The sequence below is a fragment of the Ailuropoda melanoleuca genome, chromosome 8, assembly GCF_002007445.2.
Source record: "Ailuropoda melanoleuca isolate Jingjing chromosome 8, ASM200744v2, whole genome shotgun sequence".
NCBI lineage: Eukaryota > Metazoa > Chordata > Mammalia > Carnivora > Ursidae > Ailuropoda > Ailuropoda melanoleuca.
Genome location: NC_048225.1, coordinates 19465027 through 19474900, shown reverse-complemented (window position 1 = coordinate 19474900; position 9874 = coordinate 19465027). Strand labels below are relative to the sequence as shown.

Here is a 9874-nt window from a genome sequence, read left to right as displayed (position 1 = left end):
GTAACGAAAACTCAAATTAGGAAGAATTAATCCAGAAAACAAAATGATAAATGATAAAAGTTCGTTCTTATGATTTCCCTCCTCTTCCTGGAAGGCCCTAGAAATATTATCGGGATCACAGGATTTCTCAAGTTATTTGATATAAAAAAAAAAAAGTTAACCTCCCCAGGATCTGAAGACATGAGAACAACTAATTCACTCCTGTTTTTTGCTGGCTTCTATATGCTACTTCTTACAAATTTAAGGTAGAAAACTCTCAAGTTGCAATTAGGAAAGCAAGGATAATTTGAAAGAAACTTTCAGTGAGTAAATCAAATTATGACAATGTCTTTTCTGTAACAGGATGTCAGATTATTTTTCTTTTGAGAAAAGGGACACAAAATTTTTACTCTAAAAATCATTGATCTTTTTTTTTTTTTAAGATTTTATTTATTCGACAGAAATAGAGACAGCCAACGAGAGAGGGAACACAAGCAGGGGGAGTGGGAGAGGAAGAAGCAGGCTCCTAGAGGAGGAGCCTGATGTGGGGCTCGATCCCATAATGCCGGGATCATGCCCTGAGCCGAAGGCAGACACTCAACAGCTGTGCCACCCCGGCGCCCGTAAAAATCATTGATCTTAACCAGGGGATAATGTCAACATTTTGTAAGATAACTTTAATAATATTTTCAATTTTACTTGTTTTCTAATATCCACTTAAGATGTAGATATTGTGAAAGTTGACATGACTGGTATATTTGCCTGTTTGTTTGTAGATGTTGGGCATTGCTAAACATACGTTTTGCATGACTACCCATACCACATCTCCTGACTTCAATATTAATAGGCTTGATTTTCAGTTGTTTATTTATATAAAATGGTTGATCTAGTTTGGTGTTTTCTTTCTTTTTTTGTTTCCTTTTTTTTCATTTATTTGCTGTCTCTTTTTCTTCCTTTCTTTCTTTCCTTCTTTCCTTCTTTCTTTCTTTCTTCTTTCTTTTTTTCATCTTGTTTTTTTTTTTTTAGAGGGAGGGGAGGAGGGGCAGAGGAAGAGAGGGAGAACATCCCAAGCAGTCTCCATGCCCANTATAGTGCTATACAAATACAGTCCATAAAGCTTTCATAAAATTTATAATGTACAGTGAGCATACAGCAATAGTGTTTGGAGGAATGAAGGTGAAAAGCTGTGGTACATTTGGCGGACCAGGCAAACAGAGGACATTTCAAAAGGTAAGCAGTGAGTAGTAACGAAAACTCAAATTAGGAAGAATTAATCCAGAAAACAAAATGATAAATGATAAAAGTTCGTTCTTATGATTTCCCTCCTCTTCCTGGAAGGCCCTAGAAATATTATAGGGATCACAGGATTTCTCAAGTTATTTGATATAAAAAAAAAAAAGTTAACCTCCCCAGGATCTGAAGACATGAGAACAACTAATTCACTCCTGTTTTTTGCTGGCTTCTATATGCTACTTCTTACAAATTTAAGGTAGAAAACTCTCAAGTTGCAATTAGGAAAGCAAGGATAATTTGAAAGAAACTTTCAGTGAGTAAATCAAATTATGACAATGTCTTTTCTGTAACAGGATGTCAGATTATTTTTCTTTTGAGAAAAGGGACACAAAATTTTTACTCTAAAAATCATTGATCTTTTTTTTTTTTTAAGATNTTTTAATATTTTATTTATTCGACAGAAATAGAGACAGCCAACGAGAGAGGGAACACAAGCAGGGGGAGTGGGAGAGGAAGAAGCAGTCTCATAGCGAAGGAGCCTGATGTGGGGCTCGATCCCATAACGCCGGGATCATGCCCTGAGCCGAAGGCAGACACTCAACAGCTGTGCCACCCCGGCGCCCGTAAAAATCATTGATCTTAACCAGGGGATAATGTCAACATTTTGTAAGATAACTTTAATAATATTTTCAATTTTACTTGTTTTCTAATATCCACTTAAGATGTAGATATTGTGAAAGTTGACATGACTGGTATATTTGCCTGTTTGTTTGTAGATGTTGGGCATTGCTAAACATACGTTTTGCATGACTACCCATACCACATCTCCTGACTTCAATATTAATAGGCTTGATTTTCAGTTGTTTATTTATATAAAATGGTTGATCTAGTTTGGTGTTTTCTTTCTTTTTTTGTTTCCTTTTTTTTCATTTATTTGCTGTCTCTTTTTCTTCCTTTCTTTCTTTCCTTCTTTCCTTCTTTCTTTCTTTCTTCTTTCTTTTTTTCATCTTGTTTTTTTTTTTTTAGAGGGAGGGGAGGAGGGGCAGAGGAAGAGAGGGAGAACATCCCAAGCAGTCTCCATGCCCAAAGGGAGTCCCACTCAGGGCCTGATCTCACCACCCTGAGATCATGATCTGAGCCAAAATCAAGAGTCAGATGTTCAACCAAGTGAGCCTCCCAGGCTCCCCTACTGTCTGTTTTGATAAAATTGTTTTCCTTGTTGAGATTGAAGTGTATCTAGGTAAGTAAATAATACCTGTGCCATTCAGGGACCCCTATAGACGTTGCAGACGTGTGTCTTTCTACTCTGCTATGTATTTTATCACTAGTTAAGGTGCCCCCAAGTATGTGTTAAACCTGGTCACTAATCTTTCATTTGAGAAGTCTGAAAATACAAATTAAATTTGTTTCATTTTTAGAGAAGGTAAGCTTTCTTTCAAATTGGTTTCCATTTTTTTTCAGATTATTTTTTTAAAAACTAACAAAAGTTTAAATAAAGCTTGTAAAACCTAGATTTGGCAAAGTTTTAAAGAAAGAGACTTATGGGCACCTGGGTGGCTCAGTTGGTTAAGTGACTGCCCCTCTCCCTTTGTCCTTCCCTACGCTCACGCTCTTTCTCTCTTTTTCAAATGAATAAATAAAAAATTAAAAAAAATATTTTAAAGATTCTATTTATTTCAGAGAGAGAGAGAGAGAGAGCACATAGGCATGAATGGGGGGAGGGACAGAAGGAGAAGCAGACACCCTGCTGAGCAGGGAACCTGATGCAGGGCTCAATCCCAGGACCCTGGGATCATGATCTGAGCCGAACGCAGATTCTTAACCAACTGAGCCACCCAGGCACCCTGAATAATAAAATCTTAAAAAAAAAAATTTAAAAAATACAGTGACAGCTATAACTTCTAGTTAGCAACTTAAGCTCTATTTGAACTTCTCTTGAGGAAGGGAATCAAGTTCGGGTGTTTTACATGTAAAACATAGAGCTATCCTTAACAGTTTTGGGGTTTTTTTTTTGAGTTACCTGAAAGGAATGCATGAAATAATGAGAGAAAATATATATATAACTTTGTTGAAATTGTACAGCTGAAAGTTAAACAGGTAAGCCCTGAGATTCGCCTGGGCCTATGAACTAGGACAGAGCTGTTTCTAAGTCAGTGTGAACGCTTCAAGTTTCAGTGCTTAGTGGAAAGTGGTCCTCCTAGTTAAAGAAAGTTCCCTGATTATATCCTGATTTTGTTTAATGGACACTTTCTCTAAGCAAGCTGCTATTGCTGCTCAGGGTCAAATTTGGAATGATTAGAGTGCACTGTAGTTAAGAGCTGATAAAAACAGAAATAAAAGGGGTTTTGAATTTTATATTCCTTTAATTTCTGAACCCCACATTTATAGATCTCCAGCATCCACTTGTGTTTATCCTGCCTTCCTACACACACACTCACACACATACATGGTCTTCAAGTCTTGTATTTTATAAGATCACTGTGTAACAACTTAAGCATGGGATACAACCCACTTTTTTAGAAAGCTTTTATTTAAATTCCAGATAGTTACCATAAAGTATAGTATTGGTGTCAGGTATACAATATAGTGATTCAACACCTCAAGCAACACCTGGTACTCATCACGACAAGCGTACTCCCTAATTCCATCACCTATTTAATCCATTCGCCTGCCTGCTCCCCTCTGGTAACCTTCAGTTAATGTGCTGTTGGATTTGTTTTGCTACGATTTTATTGAGAGTTTTTGCATCTATGTTCATCAAGGTTATTAGCCAATAGTACTCCTTTTTAGTGGGGTCTTTATCTGGGTTTGGGATCAAGGTAAAGCTGGTCTCATAAAATGAATTTGGAAGTTTTCCTTCCTATTTTATGTTTTGGAATAGTTTAAGAAAAATAGATAGTAACTTTTCTTTAAATGTTTGGTAGAATTTGCCTGTAAAGCCATCTGGCCCTCGATTTTTGTTTGCTGAGAGTTTCTGATTCCTGATTCAATTTCTTTGTTGGTTATTGGTCTGTTCAAATTTTCTAGTTCTTCCTGTTTCAGTTTTGGTAGTTTATATGTTCCTAGGAATTGTCCAATTTGTTGGCATATAATTTTTCATAATATTATCTTATAATCCTTTGTATTTCCATGGTGTTGGTTATTTCTCTTCTGTCATTTGTGATTGTATTTATTTGAGTCCTTTTTTTTTTCTCTTGATAAGTCTGGCTAGGGGTTTGTCAATTTTATTGATATTTTTCAAAGAACCAACTCCTGGTCTCATTGATCTATTGTTTTGGGTTTGGTTGTTTGTTTGGTTTTTTTGTTTTGTTTTGTTTTTACATCATTTATTTCTGCTCTCATCTTAATTATTTCCTTCCTTCCTTCCGCTGGTTTTAGGTTTTGTTTGGTCTTTTTCTGGCTCCTTTAAGGTGTTAGGTTAGGTTGTTTATTTGAGATTTTTCTTGCTTCTTGAGGTAGGCATGTATTGCTATAACTTCCCTCTTAGGACCATTTTTGCAGAATCCCAAAGGTTTTGGACCATTGTGTTTTCATTTTCATCTGTTTCCCTTTTTAAAATTTCTTCCTTTAAATCCTGTTTGACCCATTAATTGTATAGTAGGGTTTTCTTTAACCCCATGTATTTGTGGTCTTTCCAGATTTTTTCTTGTGGTTGACTTCTAGTTTCATAGCATTGTGGTCATAAAAGATGCGTGGTATGACTTTGATCTTCTTGAATTTATTGAGGCTTGTTTTGTAGGCTAATATGTGATCTATTCTGGAGAATGTTCTGTGTGCACTTGAAAAGAATATGTATTCTGGTGTTTTAGGTTGGAATGTTCTGAATATATCTGTTAAGTCCATCTGGTCCAGTGTGTCATTCAAAGCCGCTGTTTTCTTGTTGATTTTCAGTTCAGATGATCTGTTCATTGACGTAAGTGGGGAAGAAAAGGTAGTTTTATACATTGCTTGCAGAGACATGAATTATTATATCCTTTGGGAAAAACCATCTGAAATTAATTAGAAGAATATTCTGGGAATTTATCCCATTGAAATAAAAGTACTGGTATATCAAGATGTATGCACAATAATGACTATTTTACCATTGCTTTTGGTGGTAAAAGAATGGAAAAATTATGGATTTCTATCAATATGGTATTGTTGGGTAAGTTATGATATGTCCAAACATAAAATTTTGGAGATATTTTAATGAAATATGATTAAATGACAAAAGCAAGAAGTAAAAAAATATGTAGTTGTAGTCAATTGTAAAGCCCCTATAAATCTATTTGGTTATATCAGCAATTAGGAAAATAAGGGAAGACGTACGCTGTGAACATCAATAGCTGGGGCATGATGAGAGAGTGCCAGGAAGAAGGTACAGGAAGTGATGTGTCTAAAAGATACAAAGAATGCATCATATGATCATGTGTGTGATGATATGTATGTACAGGTAATATTGTATAGGTATTTAAAATATGATTAGCCATGTGTTAGCAGTTGTGCCTAAAAGCCAAAAAAGCTCTAGGAGAAAGAAGAAAGAAAAGATCTCTACCTCATTCTCCTGGAAGAATGTGCAATTTTGAGTAGAATATTGAGCTCCCAAAGACATGAGGGTATAAGCATCTTCATTCATAAGCATCTTCATTCATGTATAAACAGTTTCATACATCTGTCCTTCCCAAAGGGTTTGAACTATGGAGAGTCTCCTGGGAAAGCCCCTGTATCAAACCCCTAAGACCTTCAAGCTCAGAGCAAGATCACGTACATGATGCTCCCTGTTATTATGTTGAAAACAAGGAGTGCTGTTTATATTCTTTTTTTTTTTTTGTAGTTTAATGATCACCTCTGGGCAAAATCATTATTAAAATAATGATCTTTATCTGAATGAGTCTCAGAGCAAGTCAGAGACTGAGATTATAAATTCTCTGAGCCCTCCACGCAAATGGAAGACGAAGTGTTTGGTTCATCTCTATTACTGCCCACAGCAGCAGAACTTTCCTTTTGGAGAGCAGTGTTGGAGAGAAACCACAAGGCGTTGTGATGCCACTAGGCAAAGAAGAGTAAGCATTGAACTCTTTATGTTTTTATGTCCTTCAAAACTCAGAGCCATTGAAAGTAATAAAATTTTCTGCTTTTATCAGCTCTGACCCTGATGATTACAATGTCTGCATAGGAAGAAAATAGAGATTAGAATTAGTGCTGAGATTATGGGGTTTGCAGAAGGATTGCCTCCAATCCTTAAAGAATTTCCTATGAAGGAAACCCAGCTTCCACTCCTGACTTAATGACTTTCCTCATGTGTGTTCTTGGGAAACCAAAGAGTCTCTGCAAGTCTCTTTCCCCAGCTCTGCTATGGACATGCGCTCATGATCTCCACCTTACACATTGTCCAGTCTGGATCTGTGGCCAGGATATGTAGATGAAGTGTGGTGATTAAAGATTAACAAGTAACTGGACAAACTGAACCAGAGAAAATATGATAAATTTCTATATTTCTTCCCCTCTTGAAATATTTCTCCCAGTGTTACTTGAAACTATGTTGATGCCTCCCAGATACTTGTCTTCCTTGTATGAGCAGAGTCAGATACACCTTCCTGTAAAATAGTTAAACTCAGCAGAGTCCGTTGGTTTCTTGGCTCCAGAATGGACTGGGCATGGGATTGCATACAAAATCTGGATTCTGCCTCAATATGATTCTACTCTCCTATCTTTCAGATCCTACTGGAAGAGCATGAATATGGGAAACAGTTCCTTAGTCACTGAGTTTATCCTTGTGGGTTTAACCAAATATTCAGAGATCCAGCTGCCCCTGTTCTTTCTTTTCCTAGGAATCTACATTGTCACTGTGGCAGGAAACGTGGGCTTGGTCACTCTAATTGGACTGAATTCTCACCTTCACACCCCCATGTACTACTTCCTCTTTAATTATCCTTTATCGACCTCTGTTACTCTTCCGTCATCACCCCAAAACTGCTGGTCAACTTTGTGTCAGAGCTGAATACCATCTCCTATGCAGGTTGCATGACTCAGCTCTTTTTCTACTGCTTCTTTGTCAGTGCAGAGTGCTATGTATTGACAGTAATGGCCTATGATCGCTATGTGGCCATTTGCAAGCCCCTGCTGTATACAGTCACCATGTCCCCTCAGGTCTGTTTTCTGCTGGCTGTGATTGTATATGTGGGGGCATTTATTGGTGCCTGGGCCCACACAGGATGCATGCTGAGGCTGGACTTCTGTGATGCCAACACCATCAACCACTACATGTGTGACATCCTCCCCCTCCTGGAGCTCTCCTGCACAGGCACTTACGTCAATGAACTGGTAGTTCTCATTGTTGTGGGCTTTGATGTCGGCGTGCCCAGCCTCACTATCATTGTCTCTTACTCTTTCATCCTGGCCAGCATCCTTCGGATACGTTCTACTGAGGGAAGGTCCAAAGCCTTCAGCACCTGTAGCTCACATATAATTGTTGTTTCTGTTTTCTTTGTGTCAGGGGCATTCATGTATCTTCATCCTTCTTCTGTTTTGTCCATGGACCAGGGGAAAGTGTCCACTGTGTTCTATACCATTGTGGTGCCTATGCTCAATCCTCTGATCTATAGCTTTAGGAACAAGGAGGTTAAGGTTGCCCTGAAAAAAAGCTTGAATAGAAAAACATTTTCCTGAGCTGAAGCAGTGTGAATTATCATAAGAAAATACAGCTTTCTTTTAAAATTCTTTTTGTTCCTTTATAGAGGTTTGTCTTTTGTTTTGTTTTGTTTTTTTCATAGAGAAAGAAGTGAGAGTGTTGGACTTGGAATTGGAAGGCCCAGGCTGAAAACTCTTCAAAATAGGGATATCATATTACTTTATAGAGTTATTGGGATGAATAAATTAATGCAAATGGACATTTATAGAATAGTATTGGGGGCCTAATACTATGTTTTCTCCACTCTTCCTTTTTCCTGTTCTTTCTCTCTCTTCCTTCCTATTGTTTTCCTCTTTAGAGGGAACATTCACAGACTCTCTTCTCTTCCTGAGGTCTCCATCATCATCAATGGTACCATCCTCTACTCAATCACTCAGATCCCAAACTAGTATTTTCCTTGATTCCTCTCTCTTTGCTTGTCCTTCACACCCAATTTATTAAGTGTATACAGTTCTTGTTCTCCTAATGGCACTATCATTTGTCATCTCAAAACTGGCCTCCTGACTGGCCTATCCCTCTCTTACATTTACCCCTTGAAATCCACTATCTACACTGCAACCAGAATGCTCTTTCCATGCTTCCAATAAGATCTCATTTACCTTAGTTTACTCTGTTCACTGCAGTTGTCTTCAATGTAAAACCAAGCTCCACATTATGTCAAACAAGGATCATATCTTGACCTTGATCATGTCTCCAGCCTGATTTTCTGTCATTATAACCCCCTCATCCCTCCTTGCCTTTTTTTCTGGTAGTCTACTAAAGTCACACTGAACTTTCCCACATTTAATAAACTCTTGTTCCCTTGCACATTTTCCCACAAGCTCTTCTCTCACCCCAGAGCTCCCTCATGTACCCTCTTTGCCTCACTCAGCCTGTCCATCCTCAGGTATTAGGTTATCCAGAACCTCTGGGAAGTCTTTTCTGGACAGAAGGGTGAGGTTAGATGACTTTCAGATATACGCTGGTAGCATTCTGTGCCTGCCCTATTGAGGTACAGATCCCATTGTACTGAAATTCTTTTTCCCTTCAAATGTACAATCTGACTTCATTTATTTAATTATAAGAAAACTTTAAGAAACTCACTTGCAGGAAAATTTACAGTTAACTACAAGGGAGTAGGTTATGTAAGAAAGACATATGTTTATCCAAATTGGATTCTTTAAAATCTTAAGAAAATCATTTGAGAATGTATGGAGTATTTAGGGGGTTTCTCTTATTTTTCTTTGCCTACTTTTCCTTCAAAATTCCTTTTTGCTCATGCTTCCTCCATGGTTCTTTGGTTATCTATCTATCTATCTATCTATCTATCTATCTATCTATCATCTGTCATATCTAGCATTTATCTATCTATCTATTTCTATTTTTCCAGCACACTCTTATTACCTGTTTCTAAACCTCTTTGCTTTCTGTTTATGCTTCAGATAACACCTAAAGGGAAACAGCCACCTAACCCGTCGTGTAAAGTTTAAATGCTCTGTTTTGTATTTCTCAGAGTGAAGTAAACAGGCCTGCCACAGTAATGAAAACAATTTTCACATGCTTTTGTAATTGCCTGATTATATGTCTTCCCTGTGAGGAAAGGCACCATGTGTATTTATTCTCTATCATACACCCAATGCTTAGCAGAGTGTCTAGCGCTTAAAAGGCTCAACAAGTACTGGTGGGATAAATGAGTGCTTGCTATATGACTTGAAATTTTGCGTCAAGAAGGAGATATCTGGGGAGAAGAGTCAGTCAAAGAATTGTTAGCACTTCTCCCCCCTAGAGGGAGTTTCGCAATACTTTGCTTTCACGTTGCTTTTCTCTTCCATCTTCTCTTAAAGCACAGTGATGGAAAACAGAGATTGACTTAGTTTTATATAGATGGCTGTGTGTATTCAGGAACTGGGGGAAGGGAAGCCTGAGTTGGGCAGACTTCTAGCAGCAAGGTAGAGTAAGCTCACTGTTCCTGGTGTCAGACTACCTGGGTTTAAATTTCAGCTCTGTAATCTG

General features: G+C 37.7%; 1 protein-coding gene across 1 annotated transcript; it reads left to right on the top strand.

Annotated features, from left to right (window-relative positions):
• The first annotated feature begins 6925 nt into the window (after positions 1–6925).
• On the top strand, positions 6926–7860 carry LOC100467877 (olfactory receptor 145). Its single transcript, XM_002928187.4, is given in 2 exon segments — positions 6926–7115; positions 7118–7860. Coding segments are annotated over 2 exon segments (933 nt in total).
• The last annotated feature ends 2014 nt before the right edge of the window (positions 7861–9874 follow it).